Source organism: Fringilla coelebs, assembly GCF_963513975.1.
Source record: "Fringilla coelebs genome assembly, chromosome: 2".
NCBI lineage: Eukaryota > Metazoa > Chordata > Aves > Passeriformes > Fringillidae > Fringilla > Fringilla coelebs.
This window is the reverse complement of record NC_140029.1, coordinates 41,524,411-41,538,429: the sequence shown is the minus strand read 5'-3', so window position 1 is coordinate 41,538,429 and position 14,019 is coordinate 41,524,411. Positions and strand designations below refer to the sequence as shown.

General features: G+C 39.9%; 1 protein-coding gene across 1 annotated transcript in view; it reads right to left on the bottom strand.

Moving 5' to 3' along the window:
- Window positions 1–14,019, bottom strand: part of ABCC4 (ATP binding cassette subfamily C member 4 (PEL blood group)) — a 140,005-nt gene that overhangs the window by 13,644 nt on the left and 112,342 nt on the right. The window contains exons 28-29 of the mRNA XM_084201258.1: window positions 13,802–13,974; window positions 7,444–7,549 (exon numbers count right to left, since the gene is read on the bottom strand). Coding sequence (XP_084057384.1) covers window positions 7,444–7,549; window positions 13,802–13,974 — 279 coding nt within the window. The remainder of the gene's footprint in view (window positions 1–7,443; window positions 7,550–13,801; window positions 13,975–14,019) is intronic.

Below are 14,019 nucleotides of genomic sequence, written 5' to 3'. Positions count from 1 at the left end.
ATTGCTGCAGATGACTGAGCATGTCTCCTGGTTTTATCAGTTTCTGATGACAATGAACTTGTGGCTCAGCTGCCATGCACAGTTTCACCTTATCAGAAACTCTCTGCTCAGGGCACCAGCCACCAGCATGACCTGTGCTAATTGGCTTTTAAACAGTAATACAGTATTTCTGAGCAAGCAAAAATCATTCTCTAAAGATGTGTTAGTATTTCTAGTACAGTCTAGATTCCACGCCATTGTCTTTAAAGAAACACGATACGACCATCCTGTTCTTACACTGATGGAAACACATTCACACACAAATGCCTGACAGAATGAGAGATCAAAGTTCATCAAACATTGGCTTCACTTCCTGCAGAAATTCAAATTCAAATTCTTTGTTTGAATGTGAAGTACTGCCTCAATAATTACTTGTTTTATTTAGGCAAAAGAAGAATCTTGTTGGGCAGCCCTCTTGAAATGGGAGCAGCTTTTAAGAACTAAAGATGCCAATGTTTTAGAGAAGTGTGGCTTAAAATTGGCAAAGAGAATCAAGAACTCTAGTGTATTTTCAAGCTCTTTGGGATTTTGACTTGATTTTAGAGGCAGATAGGCCAGGTGTGACATTCACAACTACCACAGGCACTCCATTTCAGCTGACAAGACTCGCTCTGATACAGGACCATGGCACATAGCTCAGTATATCATGCAAAACCTGGCCTAAACACCAATATAGAATCTTCTCTTAATGGTAAAGATGCATATATTACTCAGCTTTGAAAGTAATGTCTTCACTGCTGATATTTGTGGAATTCAATAAACTCCAAGAAAGAAAATGGAAGGATTTTGTTTTCTCTTCTGGTTTGGTAAACATCAACCCAGTTTCAGAATATCTGGGAACACTGGAAAATGCCTTTGTTCAGAATCAAAACAGACCATTTCTGAAAAATTATTTGCTAAATTCTTAGTTCTTACAGAAACTCTGGAAGTCTTGAGTTAACAAAAGAAAGGAGAAACCTAATGGTTTCCAGGCCTTCTGCTCTCCATGCAGGTCCCCTTCTATGAGTACCCCTCATATTCTTGTCTTCACATTTCCTTACTCAAGAGACTTTGGTCCCAGAACTCAGTGGGAATCTTTCTTGGGTTGAATAAAAACAAGAATGAATTTACTTCTAATATTCCTTAGTCCATATTTTCAAGACAGAGGCTGAGCCAAAAAAAGAGCTTTATTAGTGTTTGTTCCTTCTGAATAATGACAGCAGGTGCACCAGTATGAATGCAGCAATTTTACTGCAGATTACTGGATACAGACCTACAAGGTACTTTAAGGTTTTTATGAAGAATTAGATGCTTACTTGCAAAAATCTGGCATCCATTCTAGCTACTATAATCCATTAAGCTCCTTTTACATTCTTTAACAGAACAGACTTCAATAGCACAAGCATAATATCCAATAATATTTCACTACACTCCAGATACTGGGCTCACAAAAGGTCAAATCCTCCACCTTTCTGTTACAGAATAAAAAAACATACCCATTTTATACCCATCCAGTTGTCCTCCTTTAGAAATTTGAAGGAAGTAATAAAATTCTTATTTTCATAAATTTTCATATTTTATCATCCCAGGCTCCAGGAATACTTATGGTCTCATCAATTGACCTCTCTTAGACATCCTGAGCACTTGAGGGCCAGTGTCTGACAGCGGGCAGCTCTCCAGCAAGGAAACACTCTGACACAGACACACTGAAGACCAGAAAGTCAACACCAATGGTGGGACACAGCTTTCAAAAAGAACTGTTTTACAACCAGGATTGCATGTTCTGTGTCTGGTGACTTAACATAATACCCCCTAAACAGAATGTCGAGGTTTGCTGTAAAACACATTCATTTTCCAGCAGTGATATTTAAATAAGTGGAAAAGAAAGCTACCTAAAGAAGAGTCAATAGACCATAGCTTTTCTGACTAACTCAGTATTACTCTTTTAAGTGTACCACCACCACTTTCTCGTGTTCTCCACATTTCTGTCTGAAGCTGGGGCACTGCAGTGGAAGCTCACATAGAGGTATGAGCAGGACAGATGGGGCTTCCTCACTGCTACAAGAGTTCTGCCTCTCATGGGCTGCAGATTCAGACTCCCTTTTGCTATCCTCTGATGACTCTTGCACTTCTGGCAATGCAATTCTTCAAAAGGAACGGCTTAACCTGGCTGCCCTGGGTACGCAGAGGACACGACATTTTTCTGGGAATGGTGAGCACTGCATCCAGACCTCTTAAGACGGAGCACAGATTTCTGCACTTTCTAGAAGAATGCTGTCATCCCCATGGTAAGGAAGGGCAGTATGGCCATCACCACCCTATTCACTTAGACGTCTCTCACCTCCATCTGGATGGATGAAGGATATTAATGTGCAATACTAGGTTAGATATCAGAACTCCAGAGAGAGACAAGCGCTCAGGCCTCATCTGCTGCTCAGCATTTTCTACATAGCTGTAGGTGATGGCCTTTTCACCACACACCACACCGCCCCGATCTCACTCTCTCTTTGATTCCAAGATGCTTATACTTACTCCTGGTGGACTGACTGCTCTGCTGAAGTTAGACACCTACAGCACAGGAAACACAGTTCCTGATTTCTGAGGCTCAGATGTTCTACCATGGCAAACACATCATCAGAAAAATGAGAATAACCGAATGGGGGAGGCGTACCGGAAAGACGTGGGAAGTCATTTTCTATTGACCAAAAAAAACAACTCAGGTCTGGCTGTGAAGTGCATTGTATTGTTACCCTGCATATTAGTCATTTCAGAATGTAACCACAACAGGTTTTCCCATAAATAAATCAAATCTCTTCCCATGATTCTCTCATCAAAAACTTCCTATTTGAATGACAGTTTTTAATTACTAGATCAAGTTCTGCTTGCATAAAGAGTTTCCATTTCAAAGAAGTATTGCACTGATATGAAAACTCTCTGGAGAAACATCCTTGTCATTGAAAAATGCACAAGTTTGACTCTGTGGCTTTCCTCTGGAGAGGCCACAGCATAGTATATACAGCAAACAACTCCATTAGGTTCTTGCCAGATGCATATACTTTATTTGCTACCGAACCACTACATCCCTGGGTGAGCCTCAATTTTTGTATGCTTCTGTTTTCCTCTCTGTAAAAACAGAATTTCTAAAAAGCATTTCTCAACCTGGAGAAGGAAGCAGAGAGGAGGGGGAGGAATGGGTGACAGGGATTTTATAAGATCCCCCTGGAAATCTTGGGAGTGGTGTCCACTGGCTGCCACAAGCTTCATAGTTTACATAAAAGGCCTTTGCCCTCTACGGTGAGGACAGGAGAATCAGCTGTTGAGGTGGTGGGGAAGCTAAGGGGAATGAGAGGCCAGTAAAGCAAGCCTGAGCTGAGCTTCTGCCAGCATTAGCCATTACAAAAGGGGCAACTGCAGCTTTCATCCTACCCTCCCCTTCTGCCAGGAAGCAGAGTGCCTACCTGTGCCAGAGTAGCTAGAACGGGTACTGCTAGCACCTGATGGGAAGAGTTACAACTTGGCTTCTCAAAGTAATGAAGGAAAAGGAATGAGAAAGTGCCCTATTAGATGTGCAGCAGCACAGAGGGAAGAAAAAAAAAAAGGAGCTTGAAAACCGCTGGATTATAATTTTATGGTAGTATTATTTGATGGGCTGACTTAACAAGTCTTTCCAACTTTGGTTCCAAAGATTGTATGGATACTTCCCTATCTCACCCAGGTGTTTGAAGTTTAATTAATTAATGTTTATAAAGAGCGTTACAATTTCCAGATGAAAGGTCCCATGCAAGTGCAATGTAGTATTACTCATTGAGGCGATTGGGTTAGAGAGTATCACGTTACACAATACAGCTCTTCCCTCAATGATTTCAAGCGTTTGAAGTTCTGATAAAATGTGTTTATCACCAAGACAGATATAATGGAAATACTCTTAAGGCGTGACCTGGATTATGAAAGCAGAGGTATGGTTTTGGGAATGGAACAAACGAGAATTAAAACAACTCCTGAGGCCAGATTTGTCTACAGTTGTATAAAATATATTCTGTTCTTCCTTTTTTCCCTCCCTGAGTAGGCTTTTCTTCTCTTCTAAAATAGAACCGGTTATTACGACGGGTGTGAGCAGACATGCAACAGTTCACGTTCAGTTCCTATTTCCATACTCATCCAACTTGACATTTTCTCATGACTTTCTCAAAATTATTTTCTGTTCTAATTTTTTTTTTTTTAATGTCTGGATTAACCTTAAAGGCGAACAGTTTCTTTTTGGAAAGTTCTGCTTTAACCAGTAACCAAATGGAATTAAATAAAAAACTCACAGACAATGCCAAGCTGGAGACTGCAGCCAACACACTCAAGACGTGATGACCAGTTTTGACACCCCAGTACAAGAAAAAGCCAGGTAAATTTGAGCAAGCTTGAAATAGGGTTATCAGGGTGGTCAGTGAACTGGAACACCTATGAGGAGAGCCTGATGGAGCAGGGTGTGTTCACCCCGGAGAACTGATGGCTCCAGGGGACTTAACAGCAACCTTCCCATATCTACAAAGAAGTTACTGAGAAGACAGAAGGCTCTTTAGTGAGATACACAGTGGGAAAACAAGAAACAATTGCCATAAAAGGAAGAAAGGCTTTCACTGGAACATAAGGAGAAAAAAGATTTAACAAGATAATTAAGCATTGGAGCAGGTATCCCAGAGACTGTGGAATCTCCACTTTTCAAAGTTTTCAAGACTCAAATGGAAAAAGTCCTGAGCAACCTGATGTGAAATTAGTGCTGACCCTGCCTAGAGCAGGAGGTTCCTTTCAATCTGACTCAATGGGAAGGGAGGAAAGCTCTACATGATGTCCACTTGTTCAGGAGTGGGCTTGAACATTCGTGGTTGATTTAAGAGAGCTGACCAAGTGTGCCCAAAATTTGTTTGAAAAATAAATTACTCATTGTTTGTCAAAAGATAATTGTTAATGTTTTAACTGCCAGGTTCTATCTTTGTTCTTCTTCCTTCTCTTTCTAAAAACGTTACCACAATAGCAAACAACAGACATTTGGGATGGCTTATAAATAACGCATTATTGCATCTAGAGGTCTCAATTAAAAGAGAAACAAAACCAGGATTTTTGATAATACCAGGTACTTTCTTTGTGCATTACTGCCTCTTCAGAAAGAAGCTGCATCAAGTTAAATTTGTGAATTACTAAAATGTACCATTGACTAAGCAAATTACAGAACACACTAAAAGCTTTAGCTAAGTCTTCTCAATTTTTGTGATATTGAAGTAAATAATTAATTTTCAAAAAATGCTGATTTTATTAATTCTCCTTATTAATGAATAGTTAGTCTTCTAGAGGAATATTCTTATTCTTGGCATTTTTAACATGTTTTTCTTCCAAAATTCTGCTTTATTCCTACTAGGAGTTACAGGCTGGGGAAACCAAGTAATTAAGTGTAACAGGAGCACACCTGCCATAACTCTGATCATTCTAAATATGAGATGATAATTCTGATTTGCCCCTAAACAGAATCAATAACTGAGTAAGGATGTCAAGACAACAGGACTGTTAGGAAGCTACATGTCAGTTTCCTCCTTTTTTTTTAATCAGGCTTCTCACCCTCCTCTCTTCCCCAGTTTACAGGAATCTGTAAGATCAAAATGGAGCAATGCAAAAAGATGAAAAATATTTACAGTTACTACTGTCTGCAGACTCAGAGACACATCTTGCATATCTCTTTCTTAATACTCTAAAGAGGCCAAAAGCATTAAAGACTATTAGACAGTTAGGAAACTAGAAATCTTAATAGTGATTAAATTGAAACAACATAAGGGTAAGAATAATGTATGGACACTCAAAATGCAATAGAGTAGCTATGTAGTTGGCAATTATCCTGAGCAGTTTGGGGGAAAGGGTTTTCATGCTATGCTCCAACAATTTCTGGCATAAAAAGTAAATAAAAGATTTCATTTTCATTGCAACTTCATGACATTAAAGGTAAGCTAGGAAAACATCTTTGTGGAGAGAGCATTCTGTGCCTAACATGTTAATGGTAGTTAATGAACCAAAACCCACAGAAATCCCTTTGGACAGCTAACAAACACACACAGCTATTAATTAGGTCACAGTTGTTTCCTCACAAATCTTTTGTTCACTTCAGTTGTAGAAAACACCAACATATCCATTAGACCTGTGGGGAGGTATTCACCAGAGAAGAAAATATTTATTTATTATACGCTAAATGCTTGCAATTACATGACTACTTATGGCAGTTCTGCTGGTTTCTCTCTTTGTAAGTAAACTATAATCACTGAGCTCACAATCTATTCTATTCCTCAGAACACCACTCACCTCAGCAGATGGAATTGTTTAATTTTGTGTACTTCAGGCAACCACTGTAACTAAATCAAAAATTTTAAAATGTTTTGAGCATCTGGTTGAAAAAAAAAAAAAGGAAACAATTATGTTTCACTTTCATAAGACAGAAGTTGAGAGGTATTTTTTAAGGTTATCACCAAGAGGTGAAGGTTGATTTCTGCTTAAATTCCAGTTAAAATTTGAGTTCCACCTATGAACTCAACAATTTGCCCTCTATGCCAGTTATTTCATTAACCAGCTGTGAAGAAGACGTTTGCACAGGGCTCGTGTTCTTATTGCAGGAAATTGTAAAACTGCAGGCGGCACATTATGTCAAGGACACAAACCAGGTGGATTTCCCGAGAGCCCAGGGAACACCACTGCCTCTATGAAAATAATCAGCAAGTATTTCCTAATTTCTATGCATGTACAACGCACTGTGGGGCAGACAAGGTGGCAGATATGGTGTTACATTCCTCTACTGGGAGCAAAGATGGCAGAGGCTGACGCATTGGTAGCGCTCCATCTTCTCTGTTTGAACCTTGCTTTGGAAAGCTGACCATGTTCATTACCTCACCAGTCTAGTCCTACTTCTCCCATCACTACCTTTGCTCCAGGGCAGCTGCTATCTCCTTACCTCTGTCTCCTGCCCCACAACCTCCACCATCTCCTCCTCACACAGCCCACACCAACTACTGTCACTGCCTCCCTCGGCCCACTGAGACTGCATTACTACACCTGGCTGATCCCAGCTGGCTGTCCAGAACCTCATGGGTGTGACTTCACAGGCTCCCAGGACTGGCAGAGCTAATTTGCTCAGGTCTCCTGCTGCACCTCACCTGCAGTGGGTTCATACCGTGTGGCATAGAAAGCACAAGGCCAGAGAAAGCAGGAATTCTTTCCAGGTCATTACATCTACAATTTTATGAGTTGTGAGTTACAGCAGCTAGGATAATGAGGTTCACTTGGATAAGCCTAACATATGACTTACACTCCTACCCGCTTTTGGATCAAAATGAAGAAGAGTCAATAACATTATTCCTCAGGAAAGAAAAAAAACAACAGTGAAGCAGTGAACTGTCTTACCATAATCCTATCACTGTCAATAATGGTGTTCAAGCGGTGTGCAATGGTCAGCACTGTGCAGTGAGCAAAGGTCTCACGGATCGTCTTTTGAATGAACTCATCTGTTCTGAAACACAGCAAGAGCAATGCAGACAAAAATAAGATGTTTGCATGGATAACCGAATGGCAGGCAGGTTTTATGACTTCATCAAACATGACTGGATAGAAGGAAACATGCTCCTAAAGTTATCACAGCGCTTCTTCCTCTTGTCATACCAGATGACTTGGAGGCGTATCATGAAACATACTCCAAAATGTACCCTTTCATACCTCATGAGGAAAGGGTTTCTAGTTGTAAGTAGAGCAAAAGTCTTCATTCCAGGAGACTAATTTCTCAGACTTCGACTAGAGAAAAGGGAAAATTCTGTAGATTCAGATAGTTCTACTGATTTCCACACCAAAAACCACTGTTGCTTTCTTTCAAGATTTAGTTCATGCAAGCAGTGAAGAAAAGTTGGTCAAAGTAGAGATCCCTCATTGCAAATCGTGTGAAGAACAAACACAAGGCAGCCTAGAACTAAGGTTCTTGATTTCAAATGCAAAAGAAGATTAATAAGAGGAGATTGTTGGTAAACTAAAAGAGAACTGGAATACCTCAAAAACTTGAATACCCAATATGTGAATACCCAAGAACTTGAATACTTGAAAAAACCCAACATTTGGAATACCCTGTAAATCAAAAGCATTAACTGGAAAGCACAACCCAAAGACAGAGATAGAAGATTTAAGGTTAAGGGTGAGCCTAAAGTATGAATTAACTACCACCTAAGAAAAGGACAGCAGAAGGAAACATAGGACTTCTAAAGAATGAAAACTAAGCTAGAGCACAGACACTAAAGTACAGGGCTGAAGTGAAAACTGTCACAAATAAAGTTGAGAACTGTGAAAAGGAAATAAAATCATACTGATAGGTAGAGTTAGACACTAGAATGTTCTTTAGCCATGTAAATGAGCAGTAAGGCAAAAGATGGGCAATACTCATGGAACTGGAGCTTACTGAAGTAACTAACTGTACAGGAGAAGCACTGACACCACCTAATTTAGAGGACACCAGTCAGGCTTATAGGTGGAGATCTCTACAGTCCCCTCTTAAGTCACTAAAAGGGAAGAGGCACGTCAGGAAGGTGAATCCAAGGACCTGGATTAGGCAGCCATCCGGTGATGAATGCCCTCTAGAGGCACCTGACAGCCCACGCTGCACAGGCAGCCTTGGGTCCCACCAGCCAGGCCTTGTGAAGACTCACATAGTGCTCACCAGTGTTCAAAATACCCCAAAAGACAATGGAGAAAAAGGAACAGAAACTAAAATTCTCATCCAAGATAGAAAGATGAGATAAAGAACTCAAAATATACTGGCATTAGTTGAACCAAGGAAGCTCCAGCCAAGAAGTCAGGCACTTGAAGGCAGGGGCCTCATTTCCAGGATTTCTATTGAAACATGAATTTGTTATTTTGTATATATGATGACTGGAGAATAATAAAATGTGCAGATTAGGTTAAAAAAAGACAAAGGAGATATCTGAATAAACTAGAATATTTAGGCAGACATGTTGGCTGCAATCAGTTGCTTGCAAAGTCTTAATTCTTCAAATTTTTAGAAGTAATGGGAAAATGAAATAAAATATGTAAAAATACATCAAACATATCTTCCTCTGATTAAGTAGTATTTTTTTAGACAGAAGAAGTACTCCACATTGAGTCTGTTTGCACATGATGAGTATCTGGTATCACTTCATGAATTATGCAAAGAGAATTGTTCTGAAGCCATCATGCCAGGAGGAACCAGCAATAAGTGGACAGACAACTTTGGAAGAACAGGATGACTTCAAGGAATGAGGTAACTATTATGTTTCCATAGTAGAAAGTATGAGTTCATGCTCTGAAGGACGAACATAGCTTCTGCTACAAGCTGAGTTGAAGCAATCAGCATGACAAAGGAGAAGACAGATCCTTGCTGATGACAGGAAGAATCATCAGAGAGAAGGAAGACATAAACAGTTAAGTAAGAATTCCATGCATTCTAACTGTTACCTTCATCTGGTGACAGAAACATAGAAGTTCTCTCATGAGCTTAAGAGAACTGAGTTCTGGACCACGGTCTGAGAGACTTGGTCCTTCTGCTCCTACTTCCTAAAATAAGCTCAAAAACAAAGTGGGAAGCAGGTGTTCCTCAACTCTTTTTGAACAAAGGTCAGTAAGCAATCAGGGGAAGAGACAGGAAGAGAAGTCAGGAGAGGGGCAGGCTCTTTAGTTCAGTGTTATCTCCTTGAGAAGAGGAAGTTGTTCATCATGTTCCACATCACAGCTATACCAGTCCTTTCACCCCAGTGTTAATGCATCTATATTTGTTTGCTCTCTCCTCACCAACGCCTCAATAACCTGACTACTCTTGCCTCCAAAAGGAAAAAAAAGCAGGGACATCCATGAAAACACTCACTATGAAAGAGTCTTAAAGACACAGCAGGATGTATTCTCTGCAATGGTTGAAATAGCAAAACAGAAAATATTCAATATTCAATATTCAATACTCCCTAAAACTGTGTAAAGAAAGCCTTTTTCTTACCATCAAGATCAAGGTGAAGTTTTCTGCAAAGCTACTACAGAACATTAGAATTGTAGCTGGCTCAGGAACTTTGGCAACAACTTTAAAAAGGACTTAAAATTATTTGTAACTCAAGTTATTCCTACAGTTTTCCAAGAATGCCTCAGCCTTGAATACCCCTGTCCCCTGCATTAATTTATATTATCTTCTTTTATTACATGTCCTCTTTATAGCACTACCTCTTCCTACATTTACAAGAAAAAAGCCACTCATTCTTAGAGAGATACTATCAAGGTATTATCTTAAACAGGTATTTCTTGAACACAAGCTTATCACTAACAAGAAACTGCTGTCCATATTGTGGGTGTGACAAATGTTCTAAAATGAGACTTCAGAGTAATCAGGAAGAGACTTAATAGCTCCATCTTCAAATATCACAGTACAAGATCTCATGCAAACATGTCTGCTGACTGACACTTGGCTAGATCTCTCCAAGGTTCATGGTAGATCTTGGAGCATAGTTTTTGGATAGCAGGCAGAAGCACCATCAGTAACCTCCAGGAGAATCTCAGGAAGAAGCTAGGGAAAGCAAAAAAATATCAAAAGACCGAGAAAAGCATCTGTATGCAGAATTATGTGCTGACAGAGTGTACAGACTGTATCACATACCAGTTAGAGCTAGAAAAGTACCAAAGGAAGCATAATTTCTGTCCCTTTTTCAGGGCATAAATGGACTCCTAGTGATGTCTATCCACAGTGAGCAAGTGTCTAGGCAAGTGCCAAGTGATTTCATCACCTGCCTCAGTAGATCAAACCCCAGCATCTTTCAGGCACATTAAAAACCAAAGATAGGACCTGAATACCAAAACCAGGGCTGCTGGATGACAAAAACTCAGTCCTAATCTGATTACATAAAAATGGGAACCACGATACTCCCTACTGCAAGGAACAATACAATAAGAAAGCACAAAATGGTGGCATAGCTGTCCCACGGGCACCACAGGCTGAGGATCTCACACCAAGTTTCCCAGAAACCCAAGATCTGGTGTAACCTGAACTAGTTGACTGTGTAAAAAGAAAACTATCTGAAGAGGAAGAATAAATATGATCTGAATGAGAAGCAAGCAAACTGCTGAAAGGAAAACTGGGTAAGTCATTATCTTCTGTCTAATGTCCTCCTGGGATTGTCCTAAAAGCGTATCTCACACTACACAATTCCTGAGAGGCTTAGAATATGTCTCCAAAAGAGTTACAGTTAGCAGTCAGATGTAATAAAAGATTAAACCTGACAAGTTTAAGATGGCTAATGAACTGAACTATGTGCAATGGCTGGTTTTACCAGACTCAATAAACAACCAATGCAAAAACATGCCAGTGGTTTGCTCACCAAAAGTTTTGTTCTCCATAAGCAAAAATATCAGTTAACACAATTAAAACAAATCCAGTATTTTTAAAAAGTCTCAGTTACTTATGGTTTTGTTTCTGTGTATCACCAAAGCAACTACATGAAGATTTTTCAGCTCTTCTGCTCCAGATTTCACACAATTTTCCAGAACAGTTCAACTGCTTTAAAACCAGACTCTATTCTTCAGAGTGAGAACGGACCAAGAAGATAAAATCAAATTAAATGTCTGTCAGTCATCACATAAATCATGCAGGTAGTGTGACTTAGGGCAACCTTCTTTATGGCAAGCTCCTCCTTCCCCCAAAAAAGCACTCACACCTCTGCCACATGCAGAGCAGGTGGCATCTGTGAGGAGCAAGGAAGAAAATGGGGGTACATATGCAAGCCAGAACATATGAGGAGGGAGAAGATGAACTTCAAATTCCTTCCCTTCACTCCAGTAGCAGATAAGAATGGCCTAGCTGAGCTGAAGTGTGGTGGGGAGTCCCCTCAGCCCCCTGGGAAAGGCACAGTGCCCACCACACTGCATCTACTGCCTCACGTCACCTCACCCTTCCTTCCCTTCCTGCCACCCCTAACTCCTGCCTTCTCCACCTGCTTCCAGGTTGAACTGCAGAAGGGACATGGTGGCAGCAGCAGCTGAGGCTGCCAAGGGAGAGAGATCAAGAGCCAGAAAAACAAACAAAAAAAAGAGAAGTTTCTCCATAGGTGGAGGCAGCTCGCCATGGTCTCCCATCTCAGGTGCTCGATACGATGTGTGCTTGCCACCAGGTGAGAGACAAGGGTGCCAGGTATGGGGGCTGTGCATCAGAAGAGCAGGAGGTTTTCCTTACACACCAAAAATGCCTCCCTAACTGCTCAGTTAAGCAACCCACATCAGCATTTCCTGATGATCATCCTATCAGATTGCAGAGCTAAAAAATACTTGGCTCTAGTTATACCAACACATTAAGGAAAAGGTAATAATGACTGTAATGCAAACTGAATTCAAAGAAGAAGTTCCAAGTTATTATTTGTATTGTTATGCCTAGAGTTGATACAAACAAACATTTACCTTATTATAATATATATTGCAGCACACATTAATCAAGATCAATTAAATGGATAGTGCAAGTTGAGAACACACATGTGAGATGCCAAAATAGGGAGGATGAGTAAGATGGTATTAAATTTCCACACCTATGATTAATCACAGTTAATCTATCAGAGCTCAGCCAAAAATAAACTAAGAGTAAAAAAAGAAAAAAAAAAAAGAAAAAAAGAGAACCTCTGGGAATGGAATGCACTTCTCTACAGGTTTTAGAAATACACTGTCAGCTGAACTGTAAAGCTACACCAGTAGTGGCACCACTTCTCCCCTAAGAAGATGTTAGAAAAATGAGTCACGCCCAGATGACATACAAAATCCTTAATACATCTGTTTGAGGGACTTGCTGTGTTATTGTCCTCTTTGGACTCTGAGTTCTCCCTCAAGCCATAGTTTGTTGGAACTATATATTCAGCTCAGACTAATTGATGCAGTACGTTTGCAGTATTGTTTCCCAAATATTTCCACCAGCGCTTCAAATGTTTCAAAAATGAACACTGGGGGTACTTAGCTATTGGAACAATTTAACAGGGGTTGTCATTGAATTTTTTTTTGCTATTGAGGTTGGATGTTCTTCCAGAAGTACACTCTAGTTCAAACAGAAATGAATTCAGGAAAATTCTGCTGGCCTGAGTTATACAAGACAGAATAATGAATTAGTGAGTCCATCCTGTAGACTTAAACATCTCCAAATCTGTTCTGCAATTCCTGCGGTGTTTAGGACAGCTTACCTTCTCTCCCTGCCCCTACTTTACCTCTAACTTACAATACCAGCATCTGAGCCATCTGAAAGGACAGCATCTCACAACCAGAAGTATCTGGTATTGCTTACAGCCATTTTTCACCTTTCTAGTTTTAGGGGATTTTGGGAGCGAGATGAATTAAATCTTTTGTATTTATTTATTTCCAACAAACATTTCTTCCAGAAGTCAACAGAACTCAACTTGTTTCCTGGCTATTCTGATGTTACAGAGATGCATTTTCAAGAACGTTCTTGTCTTCTAATCTATGGCTGCAGGACAAATAAACTTTGAATATTAATTTCCCTACTCTATGGAATGCACTGAAATTAGGGATCTTTTGAGTGCTTCATTTATATCATCTGCTCCATAGCCAAAGCTCAATTGCCCCATTTTGAATAGACAAAAATGATGGTATCATCAAAAACATAAAACAGCAATACAAAGTACATGAAATACAAAGCATTTAAGTTCATCTCTACAGCAGAGACGAATGTATTAGAAGAGAAACCAGCTCATTTTCATATGACAGATTTTGTTTTTACCTTGGGTCCACATTTGCTGTTGCTTCATCAATGATAAGAATACGATTTTTTTTTAGAACTGCTCTGGCAAGACACACCAGCTGTCTCTGACCAACACTAAAATTAGATCCAGATTCTGCCAGCTGTGTCTCCATTTTGTTGGGTAGATCTTCCACAACCTCCTTCAGTTGCACCTGTTGACATGTCAACATATTGTAGGATGAGTAACTCTCTTTTAA